The sequence below is a fragment of the Talaromyces amestolkiae genome (genome assembly GCF_001896365.1).
Source record: "Talaromyces amestolkiae strain CIB chromosome Unknown scaffold9.1, whole genome shotgun sequence".
NCBI lineage: Eukaryota > Fungi > Ascomycota > Eurotiomycetes > Eurotiales > Trichocomaceae > Talaromyces > Talaromyces amestolkiae.
The window spans coordinates 966,865-985,513 of record NW_024468045.1 but is presented as its reverse complement, the minus strand read 5'-3'; the positions used below and the strand labels follow the sequence as shown (position 1 = coordinate 985,513).

Sequence of the window (18,649 nt, the reverse complement as noted above, 5' to 3'; positions counted from 1 at the left end):
ACTTCCACTTTTGGAAAAAATACTAGGAGGGGTCGCTGACTCGTGTCGGAAACAGGGCCTTGGAATATTACGGGATATGGTAAAACTCGTGATGGCGTGCTTTGCTATAGTGTGATGCTATCTGTACGAAGCCGACATATCGAACAAGCGGCCAACATGTTGAGATGTCGCCATTTTCGGTCTCATTTTCTTATCTCGTGCCTAATGTTGGACTATTCCTACTGTTCCTACTGTGTCTACGCGGACATTTGTCCGAGCATGTGGGCCAGCATCATATCATATTACTCTTTTATGGAATGGAGGTAACGCATTTAGTTACAAGACTTGACCCAGGGAAATAAAATGTTAACTTCCTGCATACCCAAGTGACCCAAGGTAGAAAGAGAAATCGCCTTCAGCCTTTCAAAATGTCTGCCGTTATAGCAAAGGGTGATTTGATCCGCTCTAAAAATCTCCCGACCTCTCCTTCGAAAGATGTTTCGCACACTAGACCCAAGACTCACACACAAAGACTCGCTTCTCAATATCCACCCCCTTTACGTACCGTTTCCCCCGCGTTTGAGCTGGAAGACCGTCCAGTCGATCAACGGCGGGCAATCAAAGCCATCGTCACCGGTGCCGGTATTTCCGGGGTGACGGCCGGGATTCTTTTACCGGCCAAAGTGCCTGGTTTGGATTTGGTTATATATGAAAGAGCTTCCGATGTTGTATGTGAAAGATACCCTCCTACTATATATGAGTTCTAACAACTGATCTCCATGGGTTCAGGGAGGTGTTTGGCATTCCAACGTATATCCTGGTGTCCGGTGTGATATACCTTCGCATGTGAGTTTGAGCTCAGGAGTATAAATATGGTTTCTCGGTCTCGATACTTACACTGTAGGGTCAGGTTTACCAATCAACCTTTTCACCTTCAACGCAGTGGTCCGAGAATTACGCCAGCGGCAGCGAAATCAAAAACTACTGGAAAACCCTGGCCACCAAATATGACGTCTGGAAATACATTCAACTCAACAGTGAAGTCATCAACGCAACCTGGTCAGATGCAAAGGCGTTATGGATAGTACAAATTCGTCAAACAGATCCAACCAATGGCGATGTAGTGATCTTTCAGGACGAGGCAGACTTCCTTATTACTGCCACGGGCCGTTTCAGTGAACCTCGATTGCCAGACGTTCCAGGCATTGAGGAATTTCAGGGACATCTCCGTCACAGCTCGCAATGGGATCCTGATTTTGATCCTAGTGGGAAGCGTGTTGCGCTGATTGGGAATGGGGCATCGGGCCTTCAGGTACTACCAGAGCTGCAGAAACTGGCAAGTCATGTAGACCATTACGCGCGAAGCCCAACCTGGGTAGCTTCTTCTTTTGGTGGTGAGGATCTCAATCGAGACATACCTATATCCGATGAGGTCAAGACGCGATTAGCAGCCAGTCCGGAAGAGTATTTGAAATATCGCAAAGCATTAGAGACCAGAAACTGGGGAGGATTTACCAGAGTCATAAAGTCTAGCGATGCGAGTCAAAAGGGGAGAGAAACAATGGAAAAACTCATGTTTCAACGGCTTGGTAATCGCGAGGATCTTTTTGCGTTAGCGAAGCCGGGATTTTCTCCTAGTTGCCGACGCTTAACCCCTGGTCCTGGATATTTGGAAGCTCTCACGCAGGATAATGTCTCGTATATAAGAAATCCGATTGAACGGTTTACGGCAAATGGTATCAGAACGACAGATGGATGCGAGAGACAAGTAGATGCCGTCATATGTGCCACGGGAGCCGAGATATCCTGCGCCGCCGCATTTCCTATAATCAATGGGAATGGCACCGATCTCCAAGCGGCCTGGACGCCTGGTGGTACACCAGGGTTCCCCGATACGTATCTCGGTATGGCTGCACCAAGTTTCCCCAATCTATTATTCATCTTAGGTCCCCAGGGGGGCAGTGGGTTTGCAGGGACAGTACCAAACACCGTTGAAAACGAGGTTACATACATCGCCAAGATCCTGCGGAAGGTGTCAACACAAGGAATACGCACTATAACACCATCAAGAGCTGCAGTGGATGACTTCCGAGCGTACACGGAATCTTTCTGGCCGGAGACTGTCCTAAGTGAAGAATGCAGTTCTTGGTACAATGGAGGTGTGAAAGGGGGACGTGTTGTTGCACTATGGCCCGGGAGTGGCAGCCATGTCAATTATGTGAGACGAGATGTTCGGTGGGAAGATTTTGATTATACGTATCACAACGGACAAGGAAATCGATTTGCGTATTTTGGTAATGGAAGGACCGTCCGTGACATAAGAGCTAGTCAGTCGGAGGACATTGTGAAGGATGGTATTGATTTTACTACTTACCTTAAACTTGAGGCGGCCATTGACCATGGCGTGGATTTGAGAGGCTATCACGAAGCATGGTGGGAAGTATAGCTCTGCTATACTAAAACTCAAGCGTGACTTTCTTTCTTTAGCATCTTGGAATAGTAGTGCAGTACATTTGATAATGTACAAACCCGTATTCCATATGTTAAGCGATAACAAAACAGCGAGTTAACACTACATAGGATCTGGTTTATTTCGTATACAAGCAGACGAAACATCAGGTGATAAATAATAAGTATATTACCTAAACTATCAACTATCGAATCGAAGATAACGGGAAAAAAAAGTAGTCGTTCAGAAATCAGACAGAAAGCCACCCAGATCAAATCATTCGTCATATACAAAAAAACATTCGTAAAACAGAGAAAAAAACCCATCGAGATGAAGAGGTGCAAATATTCCACATACCACTGAAAACCGGGATTATTAAGACGCCTCATTCCACGTATACAGTTGCTCTGCTGGAAAACAAAAGAATTGGTGATAAAAGCAAGTATCAATTCGCTCGAAGACAGAGATAGAAAAAGCCTCCCATATTAAATCTTGTTTGGAATAGAAAATGGTATCAATTGGTTGGGGAGGATTCGGCTTTGGTCGGATGATCAGATGTATTGCTATCGACAGCAGCAGCGGCACCGTTAGGCTTCACAAGACCACCGGACAGTTTGCTTTCGGCAGCGTGTAATTGTGCCTTGGTTTCTTCCAACTCTTTTTTAAGCGCTTTGATGTAATCAATGGCCATTTCGACGGTACTAGCTTTGCTGATTGTAGGCGGCGTGGCTTTTTCCTTGGAGTCTTTTGTGTCCTTGCCATCGTTCTTGGGTACGACATTCGCTTCTTTCCCTTCTTTGATCGCTCGTTCTTGTGCAAAATCCGGCGGGAGGAGCGCTTCAATCTCTTTCAACGCGGTGTTGATACGATTCCGACGTCCTTGTTCTGCCAGTTTATGGTTCGTTCGTTTGCTACTCAAATTTTCGGCCAGGGTCTCTGGATATGATACTCCTGGAAGAACGGTGCCGTCTAGAATGTGCTGATAATTCGATTTGGATGCGAGATATAACGCCGAGGATTCGCTTGTCATACCTAGTCAAGGTCAGTGATTCGTCTATATTTGAATTAAAAGAGCGAGCAGATAATTACCATCTCCTCGTACAAGAGGCTGTATGCTAGGACTGATCCTTGGCCGAAGAGCTGGACTGGCGTGCGAAGAACTGATACTCTGTCTCTTACGAGCCGTCGATGATTTCGAGTCGGACTTTTTCGGCACTGGGCCGCTAGGCGACGCCATAGTAGACGATTGTGGCCCCGGTGTCAGGGAGCCGGATGGTTGGCGAGACAGTGGCCCCATCAACGGAGTATTCGAGGCGGATCTATTATTCGATGGCTCTTTCGTAACAATGGCGGTGTTAATGCGGCTGGGTCGTGGTCGAGTATCGGCCGCTGCCTCGGGTAACACCATATCTTCCATCGGCTCATCTTGCGACTCACTCGTGATCAGACTTGCCTGTCCTGAAAATTGCCCAGATGGATCCTGGGAGTGCTGCGGTCGGTTCGTGATTCTCATCAAGGTCGCCGGTGTCACGGGCGCACTTGAACCCGGGTCAGAAACTTGTGGCAGAATTGCTGGCGACTTGTGCGGTAAGGCGGGTGGTGGCATAAGGGGTTCGGAGATAGGCTCAGGTGATACAGAATCCTGGGAGCTCTCATTGCTGCTGTAACGTAGCGAGCTGAGTCCGTTGTTGGCATATCGATTGGAGTTGTGTTCCTGCATATTGGCGTTGTTGTTATTGACAAACTCTTCTGACATGAGCTGAGAACTTCTGCTTTGTTTCTTCCAGTTTTTCGCCTGGATTGACGGCGATGCTTTTGCAGCACGGCCGGCTGCCCGTGTTGCAGTCGATGGCCTACGTCCCTGTCGTTGCTTTTTGAACACTGCCGGCGACGGAGGAGCAGATGTCATGGTGAGCCCGTTGGAGTCAAGTGGTGATGAAACGTATCCTGCATTTTGATGTGGCTGCGTTGTTTGAAAAGGATAGTTGCTAGAGCTGTGATTCTGAGCTTCTAATGCGGGTGATGTGAGCGGGGTGAAATATTCGCCGGGTATGGTGTATTCTGGTAAACGGAATTGGCTCTCCAACGGCGTCATTGCTGGAGATATCAGAGGGGTATAGAAAGCAGCGGCCTGTAACATAGAGAATGATTAGTCCAAGGTCTAGGTACAGTAACACGAAGTACTTCAAGGATAGTTATGTATTGTGTTACCTGCTCATCATTCATGTGTACGTAGCCTTCATAACCTTCGTTATTATTCTGGTCAACACGCTGCATGTATCGAGCCGCACCACCGTGAAGTTCAACACTATTTGGCGTCGGAGGAATCATGTGCTGTCCTTCCTGGTACGAATGCGAAGCCATTTGCGGATGCGGGATTTGTTGGCGTTGTTGCTGGTGTTGTTGATGCTGATGTGCGAGCTTTTCTTGATGCTGATGTTGCTGTTGGGAGAGCGGCTGGKGAAATTGTTGTTGTTGCTGCTGCTGCTGCTCTTGTGAGAAATGGTAAGATTGATCCTCGGCGGGGCGATTGTTCGGGATGCCGAGTCCTAGGTGCTCGCCCATCATAGATGCATATTGCGGTGCTTGACTTGTCGCAGCCATACGAACGTCGTCCGCCAAGGTGGTTGCGATATGCTGATTGGCATGCTGCATTGCTTGCTGGTGCTGGACAGCGGCAGCGGCAGCGGCATTGTGGCCCTCCATGTCGGGAAAATCGATTCCGAACTCGAGAAAGTTGGAAAAGTCATCCTCGTTGCCGGGTGCCATCAATGTCTCTTCTGGCAGCTGTTCCGACCAGGTCATGGCGGTATCGTGATCCATTGCCATTGTTGAACAATTTCTGGCTAGCCAGATGGCGATTGGATTGTGGATGGGAGCGATACGATAGCGTGGGCAGCGATGATAAAGGTGGTGGTCGGGTCACGACGTGGGAGGGGACTCGGGAGCGGCTCCGATTATCGCGACTAAGGTACCGCTATTAATCCGGCGACGAATAATGGCCCTGGTTTTGCTTTTTTTTTTTGTTTGATTGTGCCGCAGGTGGCAGTGCGGGTTGTAATTGTAAATGGGGTTTGATCGAAAAAGACAGAATTCTAACCAGGACGATAGTCGTGTGAGAGCGAGAGACAGTCAAAGAGAGAGAGTAAACGAAATGGTGGTGGTTGGCGAAGAGAAAGACGAAGAAGAGGAAAGAGAGAAAATCTGAATTCGTTCGTTCGTTCCTTCTTGGTCGAACCGGCTAATTCCCACCAGAGCAAAGTTCGCAGTGGAGCCTGAACTACGACACCATTAGACCCTCTTTTGATTGCTGCTTCGATTGTTATTTCCTTTTCTGCTCACACTATGCCATTTTACTCTACACATACTACGTACTTGCAAAGGATCTCGACTCTGGCAGCTCATCAACTGATCTTTATACACAGTAGACGCATGCATGGAAGGATCAAGGGACCACGAGCGGGAGTTGTCTAGTATTAATTTCTGATTCCTCAAATCGCGGCAACTGCGCCAACGCTAGTAATAGACCCTCCTAGTGCAATACGCTCCCCCACTGCTACGTACAATTAATGACAATTTACTCCATCAGTGCATAATATGCATTCCTAATGCATAGACTGAGCAGAATCTAGATCGAAATAGCCGTCAGGGGTTCGCATCAGATAGAGGTACTCCAGATAAGAAGCTGTCCAAGTGTAAAGGATCAGAGGCGCAATTATCAGTATTGTTGCATCGGCGGACGCTGAACAAAGCCGGACGAATGCCCGCAGTGGTGCAAGTGTGTATTTTTGGCTGGTGTTGTTGGTATTCCTGGTAAAATCCCGTATTGACCTTGCCTGTTCAGGGAGTGGTTCTACGAGCAAAAGTGCCAGAGTGGACGGCGATTGGCTGCATGCATTAGCGTGGTGCATATTACTTAGTATTATGCATGTAATAATTCCACTGCGGGGAGAACTGCATGCCGGCTACTCATTGGCCAGCCTGCCACAGCCCACCTGCACGTGACCTTATCATCATCGTCAGCCGATAACAACACAGCATCACCAGACAAGTGCCCAACTGAGTACTGACCTCCATCTCTTGTGGTTGTTCACGACGATGCGCTTTTGTTTCAGATCGAATACTTTGCCAGACTCGATGCCTCCAGAATGCGCCCTGTCGTCCCCGAGTTCTCCCCTTCACCCACTCGCAAGCTTTCATCCGGCGACCCGCCCGCTCCATCATGGGGCGAGTCCGGACCTGGTGTCCCGACCTCATTTTTTCTAGCTCGAGAGACCGGTGATGACATGGGCTCTTCAAGGGATAGTTCTTTCGGAGTCCAGAGTCTAGAAGACACGATCAGTGCTGCAGATATATCTCCCTTCAACGACGAGTCTTATCGTCGTGATGCCAGCAATGAATCTGCCGATCCAACCTTGAAACGTAGGACAACTCTTAAACCATCAGATCTACTCCCTCATGTTGACCGACTGGACACTCCCTTGTCCAAAGCCATTTCTCGAGCCTCCCCAATACCTTCACGTCCGTTAACTCCATTCAATCTCAATGACGATCCGTCTTCCATACCGAGTAGTCCGAAGTCGGTTTCAAGTCGGTCATTTAAACCCTTGGATGACATTTCAATCACGGACGAGATCAGTAGCCAAGCACTGGTTTCAAGTGGAGATGAAGACACTCCTGAGATGAGTGAGCATGCTCATCATGGAATAGGCGACAGCTCTTCCCAGTTGATCATGCCGAGCATTCGAATGCCAAGCCGACGTCCGTTTACCGAAAGAGGCAAGAAGATTGGTCGTTTCAAGATTCTTGTTGCTGGATCAAAAGGTATTCTCTCCTCGATCTATGCAGCATTTTGTAAAAATATCTGACTTTCATAATATTCTAGGTTCCGGAAAGTCATCTTTAATCAAGTCGATTGTCCAAGCATGTGACGATATTGTCCATGTTGACCCTGTCGAAAGCTCAAGTTCAATCGAATATGGTCGACCTCACTCGCGAATAAACTCGAAAAAGACCAATGCAACTATGATATCCGAAATCCATGCGAGTACCAAACCATATCCGCCATGGTGGTCCGAACTTGAGGATTCGCGAATCCTCAAGCGAAGAAAAAATAGTGGGGAGGTTGTGCTGGAACGAAACCTGTGTTTCATCGACACCTCAGCTTCAAAGAATGATAAAGGCCAACCTGATCAGACCACAGAGATTATCATACAATACATGCAGCAGCAATTATCTCGTGCTATCGCTTCCGTCAGCCATCCTAGCTCCGATCTTCAAAATATGTTAGGCGGCGACGGCGGCTCTCAAGTCGACTTGGTTTTATATCTCATATCTGAAGGTTTGCGTGTCCTTCTAATTATGCTAGGTCAAAAATCTAACAAATGGCAGATACCCTGACAAACGATATTGAATGCATCCGCAAATTATCCGACTTTAGTAACGTCATCCCTCTGATATCGAAAGCAGATTTGCTATCAGAATCTCAGATAACGTCGCTTAAAAGCTCTTTTCATACTCAAATCGCACAACATGGTGTGCAATTATTCTCCTTCGAAGACCCAAATACCACGGAGGGCGAGCAGCCTCAGTCGCCGTTCGCCGTATCGTCAATCCAATCCAAGGACGATGAAAATATGGATGCTAGTATACTGATGAGTCCGGATTACGTCCCGCCTCTGATTGCATCTGAAATCGGTGATTTGATTGATAAAATCTTTGATAGCGATAACATGTCTTGGCTCCGCCATACTGCAGCTAAAAAGCTGACCCGAAGTGGTGCCGTTCCAACTATCCAGCGTGCTGATACGGCTGTCAAACGTATGCGGTCTAAGAGTCCTGGAAACGTCGTTGCGACCTCTAAGTCAATTTCCAACAATACAGCGCTAGCTCCCATTAGTAATTTTGGCGGAGCTCCCAATTATGCATTGGCAAGAGTGAACGACTACACACAACACGAAGAAAAATTGGCTCAAGTACGATTGGCAAAGTGGGCTGCGGATTTACAGCAGAGTCTACAAAACGAACGCGAAAGATATGCTGCACTTGCGCGAGGGGAAAGAGCAGCTTGGCTGACCGAGCGTCTTGGAGAATGTGTGATTGACGGCACACTTGTTCCGATTCAGCAAACCCCTGGCTTCCCACGTTGGGATGTGGACACCGACAAAAAATCAGGCGCAATCGTGGTACGAACATCAAACGGACAAACTGCAAAATACCGCCTCACCAAACTCAACCCTGAGGACCCACTGGGACTGGTTCGGTGGAATGAAGACCTCCGTCGTCGTGGCTGGGCGATTGTACAAGTGGTTGGCAGTTTCGGAGTTGTGGGCGGTCTGGCACTTTGGCTGGCCAAATTTTGGGGACTTCCCTCGAAGAGTCTATCTGAATGGCACTTTCATTGGATAGATCCGCACGATTAGGTTGCGGTCATTGCAAGCTCTAGCTACTGACGTAGACATGACAAGGCAATGCGGACCCTGGAAGCCAGTTACTGATTGGGTAGGAATAACGAGTCAAACTAGTGCTTATACGTTGCCTTGCAACCGCTCGGCTTCATAGCCTTAACCTCGAGCTTGAGCGTGACAACCGAGATATATCTGTCTTCACGCTAGTTGACAATCTAGATGGAATTCAACCTGCTCCAATGTACCACTAGAGATACATAACAAGAAGAAACGACCTGATGAGCAAATTAGAGTAGCTGGCTTCTCAAACTAGACAATTTGATAACCTTTTCTTTCTTTGCATCTGTTTCACCGTTGTCACGCCAAATGAACACTGGAGAGCCCGAGCTCAGCACTAAAAAGCAATTTAACCCTTTTGGGAGTTGGATGGATGCTTAGCTTTCTGAGCTACCCAGGCAACGCCACCCCTCTATTTTGCTCTGTTGACGGTTGACCGCCACATGGTCCAGGCTGTCTGTAGAGGTTGGCTGTAGAACCCATTGCCTGCAAGTTTTATTTCAAAAGCCAATTGCCTGAACCGAAGCGCAAAGATTTAAGCTCAATCATAACATAGAAAGGTTTTCTTTAAATTTGAAAATGAGTGGTTGCAGAGTCTTCCAAGGCAGAGTGTAGTCCTTCTCATTGGTTCTAGAATGATCGAAAGTGGGACACTAGACCCTTTCTGGCGTATGGTTAACCTAAAAAATAAGGCAGAACTGCGGTCTGGAGTAAGGCGACTTTCGACGAGTCGTCTGCAAACAGCCTTTCTTTGTACCATTTGACGGTAAAAGCTGAGGCATATCTGTGCAGAGTGTACAAAGAAACCAGCCAAATAGAATAAAACACAGCTGTGGGCAGGACATTCTGGAGAAAGCATCGAAAGAAATCGAAGATCCGTACCATATGGCGCTAAGCCCATAGAAGACTAGCGGCTGTTGGTAGAATAGAATCGATTCGAAGCTACAGGAACTGCTTCTCAGCCTGGCCGTCCTCCACCTCAGAGTATTTTAGCTTCACTCCTCTTTCCTTCCTCACTTTCTTCTTCTCTCCATACACCCATCTTTCCTCTGTCCTGTCAACATACTCTCTGCGTTGCTAGACATCCTCTTACTCTAGCTTCTTTCATCTCTGTGACTCATTTTTCCTATCCCTTTCTACTTTGTGAGTCCCCTCAGTCTATCCAGAGTGCGGAGAAAACTCTGATCTGAGAATTACGTGGTGAACTAACACACTGTCTAAAAGGATACCCTTTTCGCCTCACATCACATCCATCAAAATGTCGGAGACTTTCGAGTTCCAGGCTGAAATCTCTCAGCTCTTGTCCCTCATCATCAACACTGTCTACTCCAATAAGGAGATCTTCTTGCGTGAACTCATTTCGAACTGTTCCGATGCGTTGGACAAGATTCGCTATGAGTCCCTTTCAGACCCATCCAAGCTCGATTCGGGCAAGGATCTCCGTATCGACATTATTCCCGACAAGGAGAACAAGACCATCACCATCCGCGATACCGGTATTGGTATGACCAAGGCTGTATGTTCACACCATTTTACCACATTTTTTCATTGATAAGCAATGCTAATATTTGCAGGATCTCATCAACAACCTCGGTACGATTGCCCGCTCCGGTACTAAGCAGTTCATGGAGGCTCTGACTGCTGGTGCCGATATCTCCATGATCGGTCAATTCGGTGTCGGTTTCTACTCTGCATACCTCGTCGCCGACAAGGTCACTGTCATTTCTAAGCACAACGATGACGAGCAGTATATCTGGGAGTCCAGCGCCGGTGGCACCTTCACTCTCACTCAGGACACTGAGGGTGAGCCCMTTGGCCGTGGCACCAAGATGATCCTTCACTTGAAGGATGAGCAGACCGAATACCTCCAGGAGAGCAAGATCAAGGAGATTGTCAAGAAACACTCCGAGTTCATCTCCTACCCCATCTACCTCCACGTCTTGAAGGAGACCGAGAAGGAGGTCCCCGATGAGGACGCTGAGGAGAAGGAGGAGGAAGACGCCGAGAAGAAGCCCAAGGTCGAGGAGGTCGATGACGAGGAGGAGGAGAAGAAGCCCAAGACCAAGAAGGTCAAGGAATCCAAGATCGAGGAGGAAGAGCTCAACAAGACCAAGCCCATTTGGACTCGCAACCCTGCTGATATCACCCAGGAGGAATATGCTTCCTTCTACAAGTCTCTCTCCAACGACTGGGAGGACCACCTTGCCGTCAAGCATTTCTCTGTTGAGGGTCAGCTTGAGTTCCGTGCCATTCTCTTCGTCCCCAAGCGCGCTCCCTTCGACCTTTTCGAAACCAAGAAGACCAAGAACAACATCAAATTGTATGTCCGCCGTGTCTTCATTACTGATGACGCCACCGACCTCATCCCCGAGTGGCTCAGCTTCGTCAAGGGTGTTGTCGACTCTGAGGATCTCCCTCTTAACTTGTCTCGTGAGACTCTCCAGCAGAACAAGATCATGAAGGTCATCAAGAAGAACATTGTCAAGAAGACTCTTGAGCTCTTCAACGAGATCGCTGAGGACCGCGAGCAGTTCGACAAGTTCTACACCGCTTTCAGCAAGAACATCAAGCTCGGTATCCACGAGGACACCCAGAACCGCCAGGCTCTTGCCAAGCTTCTCCGCTACAACTCCACCAAGTCCGGTGACGAGATCACTTCTCTCACTGACTACATTACTCGCATGCCCGAGCACCAGAAGCAGATCTACTACATCACTGGCGAGTCCCTCAAGGCTGTCCAGAAGTCTCCTTTCCTCGACACTCTCAAGCAAAAGAACTTCGAAGTCTTGTTCCTTGTTGACCCCATCGACGAATATGCTTTCACTCAATTGAAGGAATTCGATGGCAAGAAGCTTGTCGACATCACCAAGGACTTCGAGCTTGAGGAGACCGATGAGGAGAAGGCTGAGCGTGAGAAGGAGGAGAAGGAATACGAGGAGCTTGCCAAGAGCCTCAAGAACATTCTCGGCGACAAGGTCGAGAAGGTTGTTGTCTCCCACAAGCTCGTCGGTGCTCCTTGCGCCATCCGTACCGGCCAGTTCGGTTGGTCCGCCAACATGGAGCGTATCATGAAGGCTCAGGCTCTCCGTGACACCTCCATGAGCTCTTACATGGCTTCCAAGAAGACTTTCGAAATCTCTCCCAAGTCTCCTATTATCAAGGAACTCAAGAAGAAGGTCGAGTCCGATGGCGAGAACGACCGCACTGTCAAGTCCATCACTCAGCTCCTCTTCGAGACTTCTCTCTTAGTCTCTGGATTCACCATTGAGGAACCCGCTAGCTTCGCCGAGCGCATCCACAAGCTCGTTTCTCTCGGCCTGAACGTCGACGAGGACGCCGAGACCGCTGAGGAGAAGGAGGCCGAAGAAGCCCCTGCTGCCGAAGCCACTGGCGAGAGCGCCATGGAGGAGGTCGACTAAATTTTGTAGCAACAAGCTGATTACGGGTTGATGTGACACGAAACTTTCTGGAATGTATTTTTTTCTCTGGACGAAAATCAGGGTCATGGTCCAAGTGGCGGATTGTGATCGGCGTTTGAGCGTTTTACACTTTTCTTTCTCTGTCTTGTTAAGATAAAATAGTCTTGCTCAATAATACTCGTTCAATAATCTTTTCCATCATAATGTATCAAGTAGTAAAGTAGGCTAAATTTTCATACTATCCATTCCATTAAACTACATGTCCGTAGATGTAGTCACTACATGATGAGTCGCCCAGTAGATACCCCATGTATAGGTTCAATCTAGATAGCAATTCGAGAAGCTTGGGTTACCTGTTTCCCCATTCACAAATTGGTGTCCATATCGTTGGTTATTCGAAAGATTCACCCATCGCCTCCAACATAGTCTCGTCTAGATAATTAAGGTAAGTCTGACCTAAGTGCTTTTGACGCATTTACTCTATACAGCAGGGCTCGGATTCCCAAGCAATCTGGTCACATCGTGTAACCGCATCGATTATTCAACGCGGTAATAAGTCCTCTTGCAAAGGTTTGCCGCTGGAAGGGGGAGGGGGAAGAAGCCCTAACTTAACCACCGGCAAGGACTGTCACTACCTGGTCAATTGCATGTGTATACATCAATTTAATCACATTGATCACACTTCTCCCATGCTCTTAATCTCTAGCTGCGTTACATTGCATACCTGCGTTTCTCAAAGATTCGCTCTCATGGCTCGGATATGCGTCCGTAGAGATATTGCCTAAATGGGTATGTAGCACGGCATTGTGATGGGGATGGTACCACAAAAGTATACACAGTTCTAATATATGGCAATCAGAAGTAAGTTGATATTATCTCCTCCGAATATACCTCCCGTCAACATTTTTTTTTTCTCTTCTTCAATTTTCAAAAGTCATAGAAATACTTACAGCATAGAACCCCCTCCTCCTCCCATTCTACAAGAAGACACGTCTCGCTCAGCAAAGACCTTGTGGTCTGATTGTCGGGGTTGGTGAAGTGTGCGGTGATAGTTGTGCTGAACCTTTTGGGATGGGGATTTGATCGGGGAATGATGATGATGCTCTGCTTGCTTCAATGTTTCCGTAGGCTAGTCTCGATATTGCACGTTTTTTACCGTCTTCGTTGGTGGCGTCTTTCTTTGACTTTGTTTGCCATACAAAATTGGTGCAGGATGGAACGTATTCAAGTCTTATTGTTTTTTTTCTTCTTCTTTGGGCTCGGGAAGAAGATTTGAAGCTTCTTATAATTAGCATGCTCAGACGTCAAGCATATTGTTGTCTCTGCCGAAGGATCGAAGCACGGAGCAACATGCCTTAAGAAGAATGTTACAATTTAAAAGACATCTAGTTCTTGTTGTAGCTTAACGATTATACATTCTTATGTCATGGGTTGTAGTTTCTAATATCCAAACAGCATCTAGCCTGTTGCCGCTTTTGATGTGTCCTGAAGCCAGTCCTGGACACCAATGGACATGTATATACCAGTTGATATGGTATGTACGCACCTCCAACCTACGTTGACAACTGTAGGCCAATAATTAAAACAATTATGGGAAACTCCAACGCAGACAAAAATCATTGGCTATTCGATTCCAATAATCAACAGAAATACTATAACATCCATGGATGCTGTCATGCAGCCCGTACGCTCAAGATCTAAGACGCTACTTTGTAGGTAATGCAGTGTCGGAAGTGCGACTTAAGTATAGTGGAGTTATACGTATGTTGAAACCGGTTGTAACCTTATGAGATCTGGGGGCACTGTGTGACGACGCTGACCTCGCGGATCACTTCTGGAATACACATCCCTGATGGCAAGACATAAATATCTCAAGAAGGGTTGAATGAATGTAGTGGGTTCTCAAAAGTTCACAGAGTAGGTCTATCCGAAGGAGCCGTCAAAGAGGACGTCTTGGAACGCGCTACTGGTAATTGTTTGTTCTATTTTATCTCGCTCAGTGTTTGGAAAACGTTGGTACTTTTGGGTAGTATGATGCGTGTAATTGAACGTCTTATGTCTTCAACGTGATCGTGTGCCACATGTGATATCTACAACCCCAAATATCTAATATCTTCTAGAGCCTAATACCCGATTCATAAGGGTGCCACAATCTTGGAAGCGCTCACAGCTTCCCTAATCTCCCTTATTCTACTCAGATTGTAGGTCCTCTCGTAACAGAACGCATCATGAGATCAAAGTCGAGGTTTCACGTCCTTTGTGGTTCCGGAAGGGCATGTCTCTGGACGACCTCGTATCCATCCCTGTGCTTGCCCATCTGTAGATGAAAGCCTTCCATTCTGGTGGTATAATGAGAAGCTCTGGACCGTGATCTATATCCTTGACTAACAATGTGCATAAAATATCAGATTATCAGGCAAGCCTTGATAGTTTCAGTGTTACTAACTCGTCCACACAGTACACCAATGCATGCAGCATACCTAAATTGGACTATATACATCCGGCCAGAGCTGTAGACTTCTATATTCCTGGGCCAGAGTGTGGCAGTATACACATGCCCATGTATCACTCTATATCCATATGTATAACTTCAACTGTAAAAAAATCTCTCCAGGCTCTTGCCTGGTCGTATATGTAAAGAACCATTACCTACCTAGGTAAAGTATATAAACAACTCCTCTCTCCCCCTTCCAGAGTACCATTCGATATCACCCTCATTATCCACAAGTAGCCTTCCCGAACCAAATCGACTATCAAATCAACTTCATTTCCCTTTGAAGTAAACCAACCACCACTTTAATCTATTACAATGAAACTATCTTCTGCCCTCGGCCTCATCATCCTCGCTATCGCCGGCGTCTCCGAGGGATCTCATATGAAAGTCCCCGTACCCCTAGACACCAACCTCATGGGCGCCGTCATTAATGCCGCTGGCCAGCCCGGCGCCGTCGCGAGTGATCCCACACTTACTTGCAGCGTGGATTATGTATTGGGATGGAACTGTACGTGACACGGCCCTCATCCCCTCATCCCATCCTTCACGAAAGATAGCTCGACTTTATCACTGCATTTCTTTGTTCGGTCTGACACATCAGACAGGCAGCGCGCCCACGGGTCCTTGCACCGTTTACCTCGATTCCATCGACGTCACGAACTGCACTATTACCACTCCTTGAAAAAAAGGACTTCAAGGATTGCTTAGGTATTCTATCAAGGCAGACGAGGACTAGATGACTGGCCAGGATTAATGTTAACTATAGTCGTTCAATGTCTTTAACCATGAAGGAACGCTATGTGTGTATTGTATCGATCGTTCAATTGTGACTTGTTGATTGGTGGGCCCTATTCAACGTAGGGTTATTCAAACACAGTCATTACTCTGATATCCTTACCTGTCGTACGTTATATGCAAGTCTAGGCTGTAAGTAGGTATTACCTATAGACAGTCAAATAGGAACGTTTTCTTGTTTCCTAACGTAGAGATCAAAGATTGTTTTAGTTATACATGGAATCTGCCAGTCATCCAGGGGAATTTGAGACGGAAAAGTAAGAAGAAAGAGAAATGAAATTCCCCCTTTATTGGGACTCGCTATGCTTAAATAGAGTAAAACAAGGGTAGAATGAAAATCAAACAATAACAAAAGGGTAGAACCATCGAAACCGATCAAGACAGATAGAGATGCATTCTAACATAAGAGAAACGGACCGTGGGCGAAAGAAAGGGAAAATTTGATACAAGAAGGTTTTCTGAATCAATCAAATCAACTGAAATCGGTTCAGTGAATGAGATCAAATCAACAAAAGACAACCCGCGCCTGTAAAAACATGGTTAGGAAATAAACAACCAAACAGAAAAAGAAAAAAAGAGAACAAGATCAAAAAAGCGACTTTTCCCGAACCGCTAACATGCTCGTAAGAAATCGTCACCAAATGAGAACACTGCCTGTCGTAAAATGACATATGGAAATGTCTTCGATGAATGTATATGCCGTAAATACGTGGTCGTACAAATAACCTGCAAACCGACAATCGAACCAAATGCTTATTAAGGTTTTGCTTTTCTGTATTTTTGGTGTTTCATTTCGGCATCAATACGTGAGAATAACACGTCGCCATTTAAGCAGCCTGTGCCTGGCTACGCTTGTTGCCGTTGACATTGCTGCCACCACGGCCACGACCTGCGAAGCTACCACGTCCTTGATCGCGTTGGAAGCCGCTGCCACCGCGACCCTGGCTTCCAGCCCGGCCATCGGCACGACCGCGGTTGGCACCGCTACCACCACGGCCAGCTGCAAAACCACCGCCGACATTGCCAGTGCGAACGCGTCGCTCTTCGACAGTAATCTGCTCGGTTCCGATCTGGTGGGGGTTGGCTGCAACGGCCGCGTTGTATGACGCCTGATCGGCGAAGTCAACAAAAGCGCAGTTCTATAGCAGATTGAATGTTAGCAAATGTCCTAATTTACATGGAGCCAGTAATAACTCGAAAAAAAGACATACCCTGGAACGGTTGACATCAAAATGAGTAAGCTTTCCGAAACGAGAGAGAACAGTGCGCAACAAAGATGCATCAACCTTCTCAGTGACGTTCTTGATATATGCTGAATACTTTTCTTCAGCGCGAGACTGCTTCTTGCTGTGATCATGACCAGCAGTCTGCCAACCAGCACCATCAGTTGAAGGTGCCTGGCTGCTGGTAGCAACAGCTTCCGTTGCGGAGGCAGTAGCAGGCTGCTCCTGCTGAGGCTTGGTTGGCTGCTGGGATGAGGTTGCAGTTGCGGCAGGCTTGGGCTGAGGCACAGCAGCAGGGTTAGCAGCAGGGGTACCGGCCGCGGCGGCCGCGGCGGCAGCGGCAGCAGCAGCACGGTTGCTGGAGGCGATAGTAGCCCATGTCTTAGGAACAGCCTTGGCAGGAGGAGCAGTCTCTTTGGGAGCTGGTGCAGCTTCCTTAGGGGTGCTGACGGCTGGTGTAGATTCTGGAGTCTGAGGCTCCTCTTCCTTGACGGCCTCAGGCTCAGTGGGGACAACAGGAACAGCGGGAGTAACAGGAACGGCGGGCTTCTCGTGTTCAGCATCGCCATTGACCTGTGCAGGAGCAGCAGGCTCCTCAACCGTCTCAGGTTCACCGTTGGCAGCAATCGTCTCGAGTTTGGCATCAACCTCAGCGACGGCCTCTTCACTGTCCGCCAAAGGTGCAGCCTCCTCAGTCTCAGCTGCGTCGATTGTGGCAGCTTCTGCTTGTTCAGGCTCTGCAGTTACTTCAGGCTCGATAGCGGGTGCCTCGTCAGCGGGAACCACCTCTTCATCATCATCCGCAAGGTATCGGAAGATATCGTTCAAAACATAGTAGCCATTTGGTTGTTGGGCGAGAACGAAAGTCTGGGTGAATTTGCGAGATGGCGCGGCGCGGTTGGAGATCTCTCCAATCACAGCGACAAGGATGTTGTCAAATGAGGCCTGAGAATCGACGTTCAAAACACGAACTTTGCACTCCTGGAAGTCGAGTTCCTTGATCTTGTCGTTGATGGCCTGAAGGCTGTTAGCAAGTGGTCGTCAACATGATCATTCAACATAAACGCTTACCTTCTGACCAACAACAACGGGAACGTTCTCGGCCTCGTCGCCAGAGACAAACTGAGACCGACGTGAGTAGAAGAGATGAAGTTTCTCTGGGTTTCGACTCATGGTTGTGTAGTATTGCTCAACAAAGTACCAGCCAACCTCGTCTTTTGAGATGTCAGCCTTGCCTTCGGGAGCTGGTCCATTTGAAGATGTTGAGACAGGACCAGGGTGATAAGTGGCGGCAGCGTTCATGGTGTTTTGAGACAGGTAAATGTCGGGGTAGCCGTTGGGGGGACCAGCGTAGGTGCCGTTAACGGGAGCCTGAGTTGTGTCCGCCATATTTTTCTGCTGAAATGTGTGAAATGAAATCTAGCTGTGCTTTTGTCTAAGTGCTGAGAAGATTTGCGTTCGTTCGGCAAAGCGAAGGTCAATTGTAGCGTGGAGGGCACCGGGGATGATTTGAAATGGGGCAAAAAAGGAAATGGCCGATCACGTCTGCGACCTGAAAGGATGTCATCAAACATGTTAGCAAAGACTCAAACAAAAATTTCATAATAGCGCATGCGCCATCAGCTAGACAAAGAGGTGCGATTTTCTCACTTACCGGAAACAATAGATGATGTCTGTACAGAATCGAAAAATATGATATCAAGACTGTGCGACGCTAAATGCGATGAGTCGAACTCGAGAATCGAACTCCGTTGGAAAGAAAAATTCGAATCAGCTTAGGGAGACAATGGTGACTCGTATGTCAACGAAAAATCGGGATCGAGGAT

The 18,649-nt window shown here is 47.6% G+C and overlaps 6 protein-coding genes across 6 annotated transcripts; 4 read left to right on the top strand and 2 right to left on the bottom strand.

Moving 5' to 3' along the window:
* Positions 1-407: 407 nt before the first annotated feature.
* BHQ10_005340 (uncharacterized protein) lies at positions 408-2,425 on the top strand (the record flags this gene model as incomplete). The annotated part of the gene is made up of 3 exons (XM_040877806.1): positions 408-707; positions 769-825; positions 884-2,425. The coding sequence occupies 3 exons, from the start codon at positions 408-410 to the stop codon at positions 2,423-2,425; spliced, it is 1,899 nt and encodes a 632-aa protein (XP_040733844.1).
* A 517-nt stretch (positions 2,426-2,942) lies between these two features.
* On the bottom strand, positions 2,943-5,257 carry BHQ10_005339 (uncharacterized protein; the record flags this gene model as incomplete). The annotated part of the gene is made up of 3 exons (XM_040877804.1): positions 2,943-3,460; positions 3,518-4,559; positions 4,640-5,257. 3 exons carry the CDS (start codon positions 5,255-5,257, stop codon positions 2,943-2,945), a joined length of 2,178 nt encoding a protein of 725 aa, XP_040733843.1.
* A 1,319-nt stretch (positions 5,258-6,576) lies between these two features.
* BHQ10_005338 (uncharacterized protein) lies at positions 6,577-8,850 on the top strand (the record flags this gene model as incomplete). The annotated part of the gene is made up of 3 exons (XM_040877803.1): positions 6,577-7,252; positions 7,314-7,769; positions 7,820-8,850. 3 exons carry the CDS (start codon positions 6,577-6,579, stop codon positions 8,848-8,850), a joined length of 2,163 nt encoding a protein of 720 aa, XP_040733842.1.
* A 1,300-nt stretch (positions 8,851-10,150) lies between these two features.
* On the top strand, positions 10,151-12,311 carry BHQ10_005337 (uncharacterized protein; the record flags this gene model as incomplete). The annotated part of the gene is made up of 2 exons (XM_040877802.1): positions 10,151-10,408; positions 10,467-12,311. The coding sequence occupies 2 exons, from the start codon at positions 10,151-10,153 to the stop codon at positions 12,309-12,311; spliced, it is 2,103 nt and encodes a 700-aa protein (XP_040733841.1).
* Positions 12,312-15,120: 2,809 nt separating this feature from the next.
* Positions 15,121-15,487, top strand: BHQ10_005336 (uncharacterized protein; the record flags this gene model as incomplete). The annotated part of the gene is made up of 2 exons (XM_040877801.1): positions 15,121-15,313; positions 15,411-15,487. 2 exons carry the CDS (start codon positions 15,121-15,123, stop codon positions 15,485-15,487), a joined length of 270 nt encoding a protein of 89 aa, XP_040733840.1.
* A 940-nt stretch (positions 15,488-16,427) lies between these two features.
* Positions 16,428-18,212, bottom strand: BHQ10_005335 (uncharacterized protein; the record flags this gene model as incomplete). The annotated part of the gene is made up of 3 exons (XM_040877800.1): positions 16,428-16,739; positions 16,812-17,840; positions 17,895-18,212. The coding sequence occupies 3 exons, from the start codon at positions 18,210-18,212 to the stop codon at positions 16,428-16,430; spliced, it is 1,659 nt and encodes a 552-aa protein (XP_040733839.1).
* Between the last annotated feature and the right edge of the window lie 437 nt (positions 18,213-18,649).